This window comes from Heteronotia binoei, chromosome 2, assembly GCF_032191835.1.
Source record: "Heteronotia binoei isolate CCM8104 ecotype False Entrance Well chromosome 2, APGP_CSIRO_Hbin_v1, whole genome shotgun sequence".
NCBI lineage: Eukaryota > Metazoa > Chordata > Lepidosauria > Squamata > Gekkonidae > Heteronotia > Heteronotia binoei.
In genome coordinates this window covers 52,654,849-52,671,405 of record NC_083224.1, presented here as the reverse complement: position 1 = coordinate 52,671,405, position 16,557 = coordinate 52,654,849, and the positions used below count along the sequence as shown (strand labels likewise).

At 41.6% G+C, this 16,557-nt stretch overlaps 1 protein-coding gene across 1 annotated transcript in view; it reads right to left on the bottom strand.

Moving 5' to 3' along the window:
* The window catches only part of AHCY (adenosylhomocysteinase), a 35,825-nt gene that overhangs the window by 18,611 nt on the left and 657 nt on the right, over positions 1 to 16,557 (bottom strand). Inside the window, exons 2-5 of the mRNA XM_060230984.1 lie at positions 12,003 to 12,193; positions 9,849 to 9,924; positions 7,046 to 7,198; positions 74 to 186 (exon numbers count right to left, since the gene is read on the bottom strand). Coding sequence (XP_060086967.1) covers positions 74 to 186; positions 7,046 to 7,198; positions 9,849 to 9,924; positions 12,003 to 12,193 — 533 coding nt within the window. The remainder of the gene's footprint in view (positions 1 to 73; positions 187 to 7,045; positions 7,199 to 9,848; positions 9,925 to 12,002; positions 12,194 to 16,557) is intronic.

Genomic DNA, 16,557 nt, shown 5'->3' with positions numbered 1-16,557 from the left:
GTAGGGAGAACAGATCCTGCTATATGGGCAGAGAACTAGACAGAGGGTAAGAAGGAAGAATTTAATGCCTTACTTTGGTAACAGAGTCATTAACATTGATAGCTGGCAACTTCAGAGTCCCATTGGCATGCATTTTATAGAGGTTATGGACCCCAGTAGTAGTCTCCTCAGAGACTCCTTGAATTCCTGCAAGAAAAAATTCAATAGTTCCTTCAGTGTGATACATCAGAACCCACAAAATTTAACGCAAACATTCCAAAGTACGTTTCTTTAAAAGATTTCCTTGATGACATGAAAAGAGTAGTCCAGCCTTGACATCTGATGAAGTTTGAAGAATTTCCATTTGTTTCTGAGTGCTCCTTTCAGGGCAAGCCTTTCAAAGAGAGGACTTCAAAGTATAATGGAGGCCCAGATATCAGCCACTGTCAAGTCTGCCTTTTTTCATCTGAGGCGGGCAAGGCAGTTGGCTCCCTTCCTAGAGCATCAGGACCTGGCAACAGTGATCCATGCAACGGTCACCTCAAGACTAGATTACTGTAATGCCCTCTACATGGGGCTGCCTCTGTGCCGAACCCGGAAGCTGCAGCTAGTGCAGAACGCGGCTGCCAGACAGCTATTGGGGCTCCCAAAGTGGGAGCACATACAACCGGGGCTGCGTGAACTGCACTGGCTGCCAGTTATATATCGGATTCGTTACAAAGTGCTGGTCATTACCTTTAAAGCCCTATATGGCCGAGGACCTGCCTACCTTAGGGACCGCCTCTCCCCGTTCGAACCCCAGAGAGCACTGAGGTCAGCAGGGAAGAACCTGCTGACTATTTCCGGGCCAAAAGACGTAAAACTCCAGAGTACCCATACTCGGGCTTTCTCCGTTATGGCTCCACAGCTGTGGAATCAGCTTCCAGAAGAAATGCGGGCCCTGCGGGACTTTGAACAGTTCCGCAGGGCCTGCAAGACTGTTCTCTTTCGAATGGCCTTCACTGAGTAAACTGCTAAGTAAATTCACCATCTGAAGAGCACCAACATATTAACATATTAATATTAACTTATTGTTTTTAGAATTTTAATAGTTTTTAATTATCTGTTGGTTTATATTGTTAGTTATAACTCAATGTACGTATTGAATTTTGTTGTTAGCCGCCCTGAGCCTGCTCCGGCGGGGAGGGCAGGATATAAATAAAATGTGAATGAATGAATGAATGAATGAATGAATGAATGAATAAGGTTCAAGGGCTGAAAAATTTCCTAAGAATTTACAAGGGAGGGGAGTAGCAGAAGAAGCAACCAATACCATTAGCGAAGAACATGAATCACAGATTCCTCACCCACACCCAATAGACTTGGAGACTAGCAAACAAAAAGTGCTTAACTACTGGTTGATTGCCCAAAAGTACTATCAGGATTGGAGACATCAGATTGTGGAGACAATGCCAGGGTGCTGAGAACAATTCACACATATACAGGGCCAACGAGAGAAGCAGAAGGCTAGGCGGTCCCATGAAGCCACACATGTCAGGTGATTTGTTTCATATGATGTTTGAGTTACATTTGGGTGGTAAGAGAAGGACCTAGAAAGGATTTTTTTCCTGTCTGTGGGCCTGTAGGGGCTCTAACAGCCTACTACCTGCATAGCTGAAGTGGGCACAGCCTTTGTATAGGGACTCTAACGATCTAGTAAAGAACGGCATTAATCTGAAACACCAATGCTATGTAGCTTACTGAGACAACGAAAGAAAACATAGGAGGGGGGTCATACTGAAAAAGAGCACTATAAAGATCAGTGTACATGCAGGTGGAAGAGGCATGAATTACTGCCAGTTCCACAGACACACTAAAGCACATTTTCAAGCTTGTGAAAGAAAATTTATGGGACCTGATTTAACCAAGCAGAACAGCTTTCCAGACAGACTTCAAACTTGTCCTAAGTTTACAGTTATATTGCTGGAACAGTTTTAGAGACTACCCATTATGCTTCTTCAGATCCACAAGATAAAAGCCTGGAAGGTATAATGCCATCCACATTTACTTTATAGAGCTCTTCTTTCATAAGAACCATGTTTTCTTCTCTTATGGATCATGATGCGAAACTGAGCCTTGTGCTTGAGATTTGAGAAAGAGGAACAAATATTAAGATAGGAATCCCACAGGGAGAGGTTAAAAGGGGAGAAAGTTTAGCTTGTACCAGCAATTTCACACTCCCCAGGTTTCCTACCACAGTAAAAATGAGACCAAACATAATTAACCAGAGCTTTAAAAAAAATCTGTACATGGAGGTTGTGAGTTGTACCCAATGAACTGTGAACCAAGTTTACAATAGAGAACTTCCATGCTTCTGCTAAAGACCATTACATCCTCTTTTCTGATATGTTGGTCCTGGGGTTCAGAGAACAACACTGAGTGATACACAGGAGTCTGCAGTGAGAGATAGTTAAAAAAATGTTTAAAATTGCACTCTCTCATTCACTGATAAAGTACCCATTGAGTTGGATACAACACTATGCTTTCATTCCAAGCAGTGCCGAATAAACAATAAGGGGCTGACAGAAAGTGACAGAGTATTGGTCATGAGTCTGCTGCAACTGGACCACACAAACCGTGAGTTCCAAAATCTTGCAAACACAGTATATCCGGGTAAGGGGCCAGTATGTCAGGTTCCAAGGTCAGATCCAGGTTTCAAAATAGGTCTGGAATAACCTGTCACAGATCTGGATCTATTGTTACCAGATCCAGTTACAGAGAACTTGCAAAAGTTTAAGTGGCTACTATAGTATTTCATAATGGGTATTATTATGTCCTACAGCTATGATGCTGGATGAGTTTAATGCCATGCATATTTCTAGCAGTGGAAAGTTAGATTATGTTTATCCTTTTGATAAGCATCTCAACAAATCACACAGATTATGTTAAACATGCAAGAACTCCATCAGATAATCAGAAGAACTGGAAACATATGCGTTCTCCCCTGTGAGCCAGCATAGGTGACATTGGGCAAGGCACACTCTCCACCTAATCTACCTCATAGAGTAGTTGTGCAGAAAAAATGTAGGAGAAAATGAAGTAAGCCACATTGTCTCCATTGGAGAGAAGTCTGGGTATAAACAAAATAAATGGAATAAATGATGTCAATAATCATATGCAAGTCCATAACTTCCTGACCTTGTTCACAGAGAGGGTGGGCATTGGATGACACATGCTACACATCTCATAGGTGGAGAATGGATGGGAACAACCTGGGTGCTTCCAAGAAGTAAAGCAACTCATAAAGTAAAGGTCCCATAAAGAAGCAGCAAAAGAGGGGAAGGGGGACGATAGATATAAGAAATTTCCAATTTAAAATAATCAAGGAATGCTTCTTTCCAGGAGGGAAAAAAATCAAGATCTGATGACTGCTGGTGGTGAAAAGTGTGATCCAGTTGCAGTTGACTCATAGCAACCCTGTAGGGTTTTCAAGGCAAGAGATGTTCAGAGGTGGTTTGTCACTGCTCCCTCTGAGTAGTGATCCAGGACTTCCTTGGAGGTCTCCCATTCAAATACTAACCAGGGTTAACTCTGCTTGGCTTTCAAGATCAGGCTAGCCTGGACTATCCAGGTCAGGGTGAGAACTACTAGTGTGTGTGTGTGTGTGTGTGTGTGTGTGTGTGTGTGTGTGAAATATGTACAATTTATTTTTGTCTGTGGCAAGTAGAATAACCTTAGCATTTAGGACAAAGGCATGCACACGTGCAATGGTGTAAATTCAGTTTAGAAAAAAGGTAAGAAACATATAGTGAGACAAAATCTAAACAGAGCAACATCACAGAGAGATTAATGGCAGAAAGCTGTGCTTCCCTCTACCAAGTGAGAGTACACCTTGAAGTACCAGATGTGGGGCCAAACAATAGAGAAAAACTGCTGCTTATGTGCTCATTTTGAGAGCTTCCCAGAGGTTATCTGTCTATCCACAGTTAGAAACCAAATGCCTGTTCGATGGATCTATGAACAGATCCAGTTCTTATAAAGCCCACTGTCACATAAGTCGATCTAGAGGCACTGCATGGGAACACTGGGCGGCAAATCACAATATATGGTATTGATCACATAACATGCAACTATTAGTAGACAACATGAATTTTTTTTAAAAAGGCTAGATGCAGCTTGGTAAGTACAGATTATGGAACAGAAATTTCTAGCCAAGTTATCCTTCTTTCTCCAACCCACTTGTTCCTCTACAGCTGAAACACATGCTGGATAACATACTCCTTGCAGTTAATTTTGTTTCCTTTTCCTTAAGAAATCTACAGTTAAAAAGTGCTATGCCCCCCTCTAGTGGGCATTTTGTAAAGTCATTTTTCAATAGGGCTAAATATCACATGGTCTCTGCATTGGTATATTATCTTAAAGGACCTCCTGCTTTTCATAATTTTGTTTATTGTTGAAGTCAGCATGTCTTCAGGAATGCCAATTGTTTATTCCCTGTTCTTCATGTCCCTCACTCTCCAGTGTATGGACACTTCCCAATTGATAAGTATATCTATTATACATGTGCAAGGACTTGTGTGGGCCATCTTATTTTCTCGTCCCTCACCATTTCCTCTTTCTCTTCCCTGCAACCCCCCCCCCAGACTTTTTCTCCTTTCTTGCTTCCTTTTCTCCTTCCTACCCATCAGCCTACTTACCTTTATGTGCCCCGCTCCCATCCAGTTATCCCTTTTTTCCTACCCCTGGCAGCCTTTCCCTGAGAAAAGTTTGGCTGAGTTGTAGTGGTAGCCCTAGGCCATGTCCAGTTGTGTGGTTTTTAACCCCCCAGTGTACTTTTTTAAAGGTTTCAGATTTTTCTGCAAACCTGGGATTTCTCTCAGGCTCACAGAAAGATCTGTTTAGTTTGATCATGGGTCCCATTCTCTGAATTTGTACCCACATTTGGCCACATTGAGAAACAGCTATTTTGACAAGTGGAGACCCATGATATTCAAATGGAAACACTTTTCTAACCCTTATCCCTACACACACACCCATAACTGCCATCAGGACTGGCAAGTTTCTCAGCCTCTGAGGCTTCTCCCCACCACTGCCATCAATGCTGGTGAGATCTGCACAGCTCCCAGACTCCACCATGGGGCCCACTGAGGCTTCCTGTTCCCCCACTGGCAGCAGAGGGCTGGAGCTGCACAGGACCTCTTCCCCTCCCCATCACTGTTGGCAAGCCCCTTGTGGCTCCCAGCCTCCATCACTGGGCCTGCTGAGGCTTCCTGCCTTCACCCACTGCTGTTGCTGCTGGATAAAAGAGAATGTAAATGCAGTGTCTATGCATGTGCAGAAAAAAATTTAGCTGGGAGGATTTAACCCCTCAGGCTGCAGTCACACACTAAATAATGCACTTTCAGTGTACTTTCCAACTGGATTTTACTGACAAAATCCAGCTGCAAAGTGCATTGAAAGTGCATTATTTAGTGTGTGTGATCACAGCCCCAATGTATTTTTTACACCTCTTTGAGATTTGTCTGCAAACTTGGGTAGTCCCCCAAGTTTGCCAGACTATCTGTTCTCAGTCAGTATAGGCTCAGTTCATGGATTTAAATATCCACAGATCAGCTTACACCTGGCTATTAAAATGTAAGATATGTATGAGACATCAGCAAGCCTGACGAGGAAAGAATTCAATGGGTAGATCTTCAAGTGTTCTGACAGATCTGTTGGAAAGCTTGATAAACACAAAAGCCATATTATAAAAATCAGACATGCCTGCAGTCTTTGCCATATAAAGCAAATATGTGTGTGGTTAAGAGCACCCCGTCCATAAGGAAAGGAAAGGTCCCCTGTGCAAGCACCAGTCATTTCCAACTCTGGGGTAACGTTGCTTTCACAACGTTTTCACGGCAGACTTTTTACGGGGTGGTTTGCCATTGCCTTCCCCAGTCATCTACAGTTTCCCCCCAGCAAGCTGGGTACTCATTTTACTGACCTCAGGATGGAAGACTGAGTCAAGCTTGAGCCAGCTGCCTGAAAACCCAGCTTCCGCCAGGGATCGAACTCAGGTAATGAGCAGAGTTTAGGACTGCAGTACTGCAGCTTTAACACTCTGCGCCACGGGGCTCTTACCGTGTCCATAAAGTGTTCTGCAAATTGCCATCTGCCACTGCAAAAGTACATGAACTGAATGCATATTAGCCTCCTACAAATCAAAGCTTCGTTTTTTAAGGTGGCCTCTAGCTTTTATGACTTGCAAATGTGTGAGCAGTGTTTAGTGGGATCCAGTCATATAAGGTCATCAGGAAGAATTGCTAGGGCTTCAGCACTCTGTATAGCTTTCCATTCTTTCAAACATTAGTGTATGTGGAATCAAACAACATGAATATATGAGCATTTGCTTAACTTGCAAAACTCATACAGGTTGCCTACCAGGCAAAGTAGGGTCTTCAGTGATAGGAGGGAAACTATTAGATATCACACAGCCCTGTCTTCTGAAATGGAAAGCATTATAAATTGAACCATACACTGGAATGTGCTATGAACACCTCCATTTTTAGTCATTTCATGCAAAGTCTTCTATTGGCAGCAAGATCCCAGAATATCTCCAGGTTCTGCCAACAGACGCATTTTTAAAAGAAAAAAAAAAGCCTCTGAAAATTTCACTAGCTAATGTGCATCAGAAAAAGAATTCCATTTCTAAAATGAAACTGGACATGTAACTTTGGCTTGACCCTGTTCCAAGATATCAGAGGTTTCCATTTGTTAATTACCATATTTATGATTAAGAATTCAATTACAGAATAAATGTCATTTATTTTATTTTATATGCATGCAATCATTCCCTCAGTTTGAGAGAGAAGAATGATGAACTGTGCAATTTTATATAAGACCTCTGCATAGTATTCTGGATCAAGGCTAATGTCAGAGATGCATGCCTGCTTCATCACCACCACCAAATGGACTAGACCTTAGATGTATATGTAAATCATTTCCCTCACTGCCACCCAAGGATTTACCAGAATCTCTGGATAACTGGGAGAAATTTCCTTTCCCATTTTGCAAACTTAAATGCTTCAGGAAGATGAGACACAGTTACCTTTTAAGAGCTGTGGATATTTGGTGTGAACCAAATTGGTGAGGTCACCACCGTCATCTAGAATCATATTCAAGGGCTGTCCATCCTTAAAGTAGAGGGTCTGCTCAATGCACCATACATACTCCTCATCTGTTTCCCCTTTCCATGCATATACTAGATCCAAATCAAGCAGAGAAGTTCATTAAAGTCAAGTCATAGAACAGTCTTGGAGTGAAACAAATGGAAAGGCTATCCTTCCTGAGAGTTAGCAGCAATCTTCCTTCAGGCAACAAGAGGAGACTCATCTCTGCATAACAGCCAAAATCGAAGTAGTCTAGTCATGTCTGAAGAGAAAAGGATATGTTGTCTCTGAATGTTCTTAATCAAAATCCATCAGCTTCCCTTGGATGCAAATCAAAGTACTATCTAATGAACATTACCAAAATGCACATACAAATTTAATTTTTGTTAAAGCTCTTTGCCCCAAGGGACTTAGCATCTGAAATTTGATAAAGGGGCGTCAAAGAAAAGGAGGAAGATCTAAACATAAATAAGAATGTTTATGTCCAGTTACACATTGTTTGTTCCAAAAGAAGATTCAGGACTAAAGTGTTGATGCCTGAGGTCTCATAGAAAAGGCGGGTTATAGATAGAGATAGAAGGAAGGGTGTGCTGGGCATGTTCTTCACATTCCTCAGGCACCTGAAGTAGTCATTTATCAAACTACAACATGCCTAAACATGTAAGTCCACATTTTGAGAGACACTGCAAACTAACACTCTGTTCCTTTTTACTAACACAAAGGATGATTCAGTTTCCACAGTTACTGCCCATAGTATGTTTGATATACATTTATACTTAGATCAACCTTCAATCATTTCAAGAAACTCAAACATATTTAACTTCTTTTAGAAGAATACACCACTACTTCAGATTTAGTTGGTATTATATCGATCCTTATTTTATGCCAAGATTTGCAAGACAAAATCCTTAACACCAAGGTTTGGATCTACCAGTATCTTCCAATGGATGGAAGAGATTTCCATCTGTGGAACACAACTTCCTTGCCTTCCCCTTCCACTGCAGTCCCAAATGATCCTCATAATGCTGTTCCCAGGTGACAGGAGACCCCCATGAACAGCATGGGAGGGAGTCGTAGGTGTGTTGTGAGATGGAGGAAATCAGCAAAAAAACCCTACTTCTATCAACACAAAACCTCTGTGATATCCCAACCATAATCATCGTGTAGTACAAGAAATATAATGTAATACAAAGACCTTGGTAGCTTAGATTTCAAAAGAACACAATTATTAATCTGATTATAAGCATGTTTTACTCCAGAACCTTAACAGCAGCTGGTTAACAATGTCCCAAGAAGTTAGGTGCTGGTCCTGACATACTAGTCTTGCTGTCGGTATACAGTATGTTTATATGCTTATATTTTCCTGTAACTATTCAAAAAATGTTAATATCTTTGACAAAGAAAAATTCATTTGATCCATTTCTGGCAACAAATCTTTGAGCATAAAAACATTACTCAACTCAACCATCTCTGTTTCTTCAGAGTTCCTCTCCTCTCGTATTAGTCTACCTAAATTCATTTCCGTAACATGTTCACACAGAACTGCTTTGCTTGGTTTAAAATTAAAATCATTTACTACAGCTTGTCATTTTTATCTGAAAAATTCAAATATTTGTGTATATCCAACTTCTTTGCCCTGTAGCTGCAAATTGCTTTCTGATGCGGAGATGTCTGATTGAACACACAGATGACCAGTAAAACTTTATGAAGGCTGAACTAAGCCTATCAGCCTTATTTTTATGTTGTTGGACATTACTGATGATCAGACAAACACAATTTCTTTCTCTTCTGATGAAGTAAGTACTTAGGGACTTTGATCCTTATCTCTGGTTACACATGTCTCTGCCTCAGTTGCAAATACTTTTAGAGTTCACAGAGAGAAAAGACATCATTGCTGTAACCAAAAGAGTAAGAGAAGAACCTGAGAAGTCAACTGACACTGTATTTTGAGCAACAGTCCATAACATCATGCCGATGGTCGGCTTTCCTCTGGTATTTCATAGGCATGTTATAGAAGAAGCTTCACACACACATTACTTTGTTTCATCTTTCTCTAATTTCTAGGCATCCAGCATGGAATGTGTAAATGCAGCACATGGGCACCTGTTTTATAGAGGGCAGTCTGCAAGCAATGGTTAATACTGGTAATATATGCAAATAATTCCATCATATGGACCATCAGACATTAAGACAAGTAAGCAAGTGAAGCATTTGATGCTACTGATTTTACATTGCTGCTTTTTATAAAAGTTACTTTGAGGCTGAAAACACATGGGGTGTAGGTCTGAGCACCTACCTTGCCCCTGCTATTGTAAGTGAGCAGTGGCTTCTTTAGGGCACCCTACCCAAGGAACAACTCTGCTAGTACTTTCCAAATCCAAAACATTCATCAGTGTCAAAATGAGCATGCATCTTCCTGCACGACACAAGGTTACTCACAAGTAACTTTCCTTGTATGCTATTTTCATTTTGTAGCTTACTCTTAAGATCTATGTTTTCACTCTGAAAAAGCAGCATGGCCTGTTTAACCCGGTAACTCCAGCACCTCTTGCTAGGGAGACTGATCTGCGGAATTTTGTCTTGTCAGCTGAGAACTCTTTCCCCACAGGGAAGCAAAACAACATTTATTCTGCTCTGAGGCAAGCAGGACAGTCTGCTCCATGTCATTTGACAGTCAGTGGACCATGCAAAACAAAGTTACTATGAAATTCAATTATTAATGCAAAATGGGAAAAAAATTACCAGGAACTCCAGTTTTGGCAATAGCTGCAGCAGCATGATCTTGAGTGGAGAAAATGTTGCAACTCGACCACTGCACCTGGAACAAACAAGCCCAAGCACATCCATAAACACTAAGTTTCATCCCCCCCCAACTAAAAAAGAAACAGCTTGGGGGGGGAGGCGGAGATCAGGAAGTCACTCATTACTAAATATCAGATCAGGAAGTGAATGTGCTTTGCCTTTAAAGCCTTATATGGCCGAGGACCTACCTACCTGAGGGACCGTCTCTCCCCGTATGAACCCCAGAGGGCACTGAGATCAGTTGGGAAAAATCTAATGACCATCCCCGGGCCGAGGGAGACTAAATATCAGAATACTAGGGTACAGGCATTTTCAATCGCGGCCCCTACCCTATGGAACCGACTCCCCGAGGAGGTGCGGGCCCTGCGGAACCTTGACCAGTTCCGCGGGGTCTGCAAGACCGCCCTTTTTAAACTCGCATACCTGGACTGTTAAGAAGATCGGCAATTAAGCACCCGCCAATGCGGTTAAGACCACACCGCTGAATAACTGCACTTACTGGATTGTTTTAATGTTATTAAGTTAATATTTACTGTTTTATATTGTTAAATGTAAAAGTTTTAACCATTGTATGTTTTTATGAAATGTTGTTAGCTGCCCTGAGCCTGCCGAGGTGGGGAGGGCGGGATAGAAATAAAATTTATTATTATTATTATTATTATTATTATTATTTGCAGAAAGCTTCATGGACAGAAACACAATCCAATGAGGCAAGCAACTGTAGGAAGCCTGCTTCTACAAGACTTTTAGAATGCTTGCTGTACAACCTGATTTATTTAAGAGAATTTTTGTCCTGCTTTTAATAATAATGATAATAGATTTTATTTATATCCCGCCCTCCCTGCCTAGGCGGCTCAGGGCGGCTAATAACATTTCACATAATTAACATGATAAAACTTTAAATTTAACAATTAAAAAGAAATTAAACATAAAAACCAGTTAATTAAGTTAAAATACATAATTCTACTGAAGTAGCACTCAAAGGGAGCTTCCCAGTAAGAATAAAAATTAACACAGAATAAAAAGCTGTAGTCTTAAAAAGGGCAACTTGTGGCAGCATAACCTTTGCTATAAAATCAGCAACAGAACCTTAGTAAGCAAATGATCCCATAACAAAGTAAGCAATAAAATCAGTATTAAAAATGACAGCAAAAACAAGCAGTAGAATGTCAAAGAATCAGTTCACCAAATAGTATTTGGCAAATACTCTCCAGAATAAGATAGTTTTTACAGATCTCCAGAAGACCAAGAGAAAGGCAGCAAATTTCAAGTCTAGGAGCTACCACTGAAAAAGCCCTGTTCTCTGTCTCACCAACCTCAGCTCTGATAATATGAGCACACATAACACACCACCAAAGCCCAGCCCCTTATCACAAAAAGTTGTATACGGGCTGAGTGCTCTCAGTTCACTAAACATCAACTGCAAACCAATTTGGGGTGGGGGAAAAGCATTACCATTGTGCCAAATCTATATGTATCATATATAATTCCACCATTCATCCACAGATCTCAGCACAGTTTACCTGGCTCTCCTTTCACCATTTTACCACCCCCTCCAAGCCATCCTGAGATGGCTGGGAGAGTGACAGGCCCAAGGTCACCCAGCAAGCTTTACAGTACAGCAGGGATTTGAACCTGCAACTCCCAGACTTTAGATCACATTCTAACCACTAAACCATGCTGGCTTACAAAACAGTATCTTGATGTGTCTGACACCTTTAATCTCAAGAACCCTTAGTAACTAGATTTATGTCTAAAAAATTTCCACACACTTGTTCTGAAGAGGACATCTCTTCAGGGAAGGAGGCCATGGATCAGTGGTAGAGCATCTGCTTGTCATGCAGAATCCCCAACATCTGCAGTTGAAAAGACCAGGAACTAGGTGATGTGAAAGACCTCTCTACCTGAGACCCTGGAGAACCACTGCCAGTCTGAGTAGATAATGATCTTGATGAAGTAATGGTCTGATCCAATTTATATTTTAAAAGAGGATTCTTTCATTGGCAGTACTGTGTATGCAATGTCTGACTTCACCTCCACAGGATTCAAGAGCTCATTTCTCACATATGTTATTAAGGGAACCTGCAACTTTACCTCAGCACCCAGGGCCAACAGAGTTTCAATCAGAACTGCAGTCTGCACAGTCATGTGTAGGCAACCAGCAATTCGAGCTCCTTTCAGTGGCTTTGATGCAGAATACATCTCCCGCATTTTCATCAACCCCGGCATCTCATTCTCAGCAATCTCAAGGGCCTTGCGACCCCAGTCTGCGAGGCTGATGTCCGCTGTAAGTAGAGAGAGAAACAGGTGGTTGGAAAACCCACACATGAAGCTACAGTTCATTCAGGCATCCTTATTAACACTGACAGCACAACTGCTGCAAAGCTATTAGGAAACATACCGTACAGCAGCTGGAAGAAAGAGGAGAAGGCCTTCTTGATTCCCTCTTAAAGATTACACAATAGATTATGCTTCTATGGCCCTAGTTGATGAAGTGTTTCTACATTCTGAATACATTTTCACAGCCCTACCTTTGATGTACAGGTGACCAACACAGCCAACCTCATCAGTTACACCCTTCCAAATTCATTGACTCCAAAGAATTTAAAAGGGCATAACTTTGCTTAGGATAGCATCACACATTAAGCTTAGAAGTCCCTAGGCTGTATAAAATGACAACCTGCACAAAAAAAATTTGTTCTGTTGAATGTCTACAGAGGATTAGATTAGGTTCAGCATCCACCCAGAAGATTTTTTTAACAATAGAACATTAGGGTTAGATGCCCTTTCCGGACTTACTATACAGTAGTACGTAACTTCTAAAAAGTGTTAATTTCTTAAGACAATTCCAGATTTCCCCCCACATCTTCATGGTCATTTGTTTTAGCGTTGCATTGTCTGCTTGACTACAAAAATCCATTGAATAAGCAGAAGATGCTCTACTTTCCTCCCAGCCCCCAGACTGGAGAGCCAGTTTGGTGTAGTGGTTAAGTGTGCGGACTCTTATCTGGAAGAACCGGGTTTGATTCCCCACTCCTCCACTTGCACCTGCTAGCATGGCCTTGGGTCAGCCATAGCTCTGGCAGAGGTTGTCCTTGAAAGGACAGCTGCTGTGAGAGCCCTCTCCAGCCCCACCCACCTCACAGGGTGTCTGTTGTGGGGGAGGAAGGTAAAGGAGATTGTGAGCCGTTCTGAGACTCTTCGGAGTGGAGGGCAGGATATAAATCCAATATCTTCTTCTTCTATCTTCTACATACTATATACAGAATTGTCACATTCTAAAATAAAGAGATACTTTTAAAGAAACAAAACATTTGTCAGCTCTGCAACATCCAATGACTAAACTCTTTTTTCCTCAGTTAACATTCTTAATCAATATAGCCTGTATTTTTCAGTCATGTACATTAAAAATCCTTTTCAACCATTTTCTGGAGAAGTATTTGAAGGATAAACACCATGCACAAGACCCAGTGTAGCACAGCAGTTAGTGTCTAAAATCTGGGAAACTCAGGTTCAAATCTCCACTCTGCCATGGAAGCTTTCTGGGAAACCCTGAGCCCAGCCACTCTTATCAACCTAATTTACCACACAGGGTTATTGTTGTGAGGATAAAATGGAAAAGAGGCAAACGATACCTATGTCAGGCACTTTGGGTCCCCACTGGGGAGAAAGTCAGGGCGGTAAGGAAATAAAAATGATTCCCGTCCTACTACAAACTTTTGTCTCCTACATGAAGTCTCAGGTTTGTTCTTCACCCCAATTCCTCCCCCCTCCAACGACAGCACCATTGTTGCTCATGGCCTACACACACATTCCTGTCACTTTCTGAAGTGCCACAAAAAATTACCACTACAAAAATCTTATCTATAGAACTCTTCTGCTGAGAACCTTTAAGGATTCATTTGGACCTGAGATAACAGAACAGATTGAGTGGGGGATACATTTGGTTCTCACACAACTATCCTTACAGCTCATCTGAGGGAGCTGGGAGTTCCTATTTTAAGATCCTTCATTTATCTTCCTCATTGTGATTCTGCCTGGCATCCAGGTTCTAATAATAATAATAATAATAAATTTTATTTCTATCCCGCCCTCCCCACCTTAGCGGGCTCAGGGCGGCTAACAGCATATTACAAAACATACAGTGATATTATAAAAGCATTTAAATCCAACAATATAAAACATCAACAATGAAACTACTAACATTAAAAACCAGTTCAATGATATAATTATTCTGCGGTGTGAATCTTCAGACCGCATTGGCGGCTCCTTAATTCTTGATCTTCCTAACAGTCCGGATGTGCCAGTTTAAAAAGGACGGTCTTGCAGGCCCTGCGGAACTGCTCAAGGTTCCGCAGGGCCCGCACCTCCTCGGGGAGTCGGTTCCACAGAGTAGGAGCCGCACTCGAGAATGCCCGTACTCTGGTGCTCTGATGTTTAATCTCCTTCGGCCCGGGGATGGTCATCAGATTTTTCCCGACTGACCTCAGTGCTCTCTGGGGTTCGTATGGGGAAAGACGGTCCCTCAGGTAGGTGGGTCCTCGGCCATATAAGGAACCTAGATTAAAGGTTCCTTCCTTGTGAAATTCCCAGATGCATATGGCTGGTCACTGCTGAAAACAGAATGGTGAACTAAACAGACCTTTAGCCTCCCCCTGCAAGATTGTTCTTATAGCACTTTTACAGAATGTGCATTTATTAATTGCATCTCCCTCTTTCAGCTGCTCAGAGACTCCAGCACCTGTTTTATCCAGGCAGTCTCAAGCAGTCGCAAGAGCCAACCTAAGTGAAAACCATAATGAGAGTGGGGGAGGGAATAGTAGAAATTCATTTTACCTTCTTTCTTTCCTTTGCTCTTCTAACTGTTGGTAAATAGGATTTCAAATGAATTTTAGAAAAACAGAAAGCCACCACACTACAGGTTACCAATGAAACACATAAGAAGCTATTTCCTCCTGTGCTTTTCAATAACTGGAACAAAAGATTTGGCAGCCATAAAGTTAGATCTCATGCAGATCCTGATGGGGTTTTGTTTAACAAAGCAAAAAAGAGTATTTCAAATACTCAAATGTGGAGGACACAGGAGCTTCAGATACATGTGCGGGTGGGGAGGACATGACCATACCAGAATCAACCAGAGAGCCAGCATAGTGTAATGGTTAAGAGCAGTGGACTCTAATCTGGCGAACTGGGTTTGATTACCTGCTCCTCCACATGCAGCTGCTGTGTGATCTTGGGCCACTCACAGTTCTCTCAGAACTTTCTCAGCCCCACCTACCTCAAAAGGTGTTTGTTGTGAGGACAGGAATGGAAGGTGATTGTAAGTCACTCCAAGACTCCTTTGGATAGTGAAGAGTGGAGTATAAAGGCCTATTCTAATCACCACTTGGCCCATTCTAATCAACAACATCCTTCATCACACTGGGTGTGTTCACACTACACTAAATAATGCATTTTGCAACTGGATTTTTACTGTGTAAGAACAGCAAAAATCCAGTTGCAAAATGCATTATTTTGTCTAGTGTGAATGCACCCAATGTCTACTTATGCCAACAGACCTTGGTCAGAATTTAATGGTTAATTCCCTTTTGACCCTTTACAGCATACACTAGTATTTCATTAACTCAAGTAATTTGTTCCATCAGCATCTTCTGCTGCCCTTTGTGGTTCAGAAAGCTCCCTCACTTGCCATTTCTGCTAGACAGACACAAAAGCAATGAAATACCCAAGGGTCTAGAACTGGAGTCCTTCCAAAGACTTATTTCCCAGCTTCACGGGAGAGTTTCCTGGGAACCAACCCAAGACAGTGCCATCTCTGGTTAACTTTACAGGCTTTTTGAACAAGCACAACGACAAACCACCTCTGCTTGCATCTTGCCTCATGAATTAGGTTGCCACAAGTCAATTGTAACTTGAAGGCACCTTTTCTTTCTGAATATATTTATTTATTTATTTTGGTTAATTTATATTCTGCCCTTTCCCACACGGGCTCAGGGAGGATCACAGTCATAGTAAAACAGTTAAAATACAACAATAACTTAATAATATACTAATAAAAACGTGACTCAAAAATAATTCTCAAGTTACATTCAGCCCATGTAGAACAGACTGTGCAATTCTGGTTCTGGTCCTTGATTTAATCTGCAAAGTGGTTCGCTTTAACAGCTGTACACATACGTGCGATCACTGTAACATACAAACGGGCAAATGTAACTCTCTGCATTAATGGTGGAGGAACTCAGAAGAAAGTCTAAACTAAACACTCTATTTAGGAAGAGAATTAATTGGGAAAACATAACTCTAATTGAAACAAAATAAGACTTTTTTCCAAATGAGGAACAGTCCAGTGATAAAGAGCAATCACTGCTCTTCGTTTGAGTGCAAAGGCCAACGCAGTCATGACTTTGCAAAATACCTGCTTTTACGCAACTGGACAAACTGTGCTTTTTAAATTTTTTTAAAGGGCAACTCTCAACTCTGACGTACTTCTTGAAGCTCATTTCAAAACTGCCCAGCTTCTCTGTAACACGGACTATTGGCAGACATCAGTGTGCTTAAGATAGCGAGGGGCCAGCGGCTGCTTGACAGCACGCTCCCTAGAAGGATTATAGGAAATGTAGTTGCCGCATCCCCTAGACTACATCACACT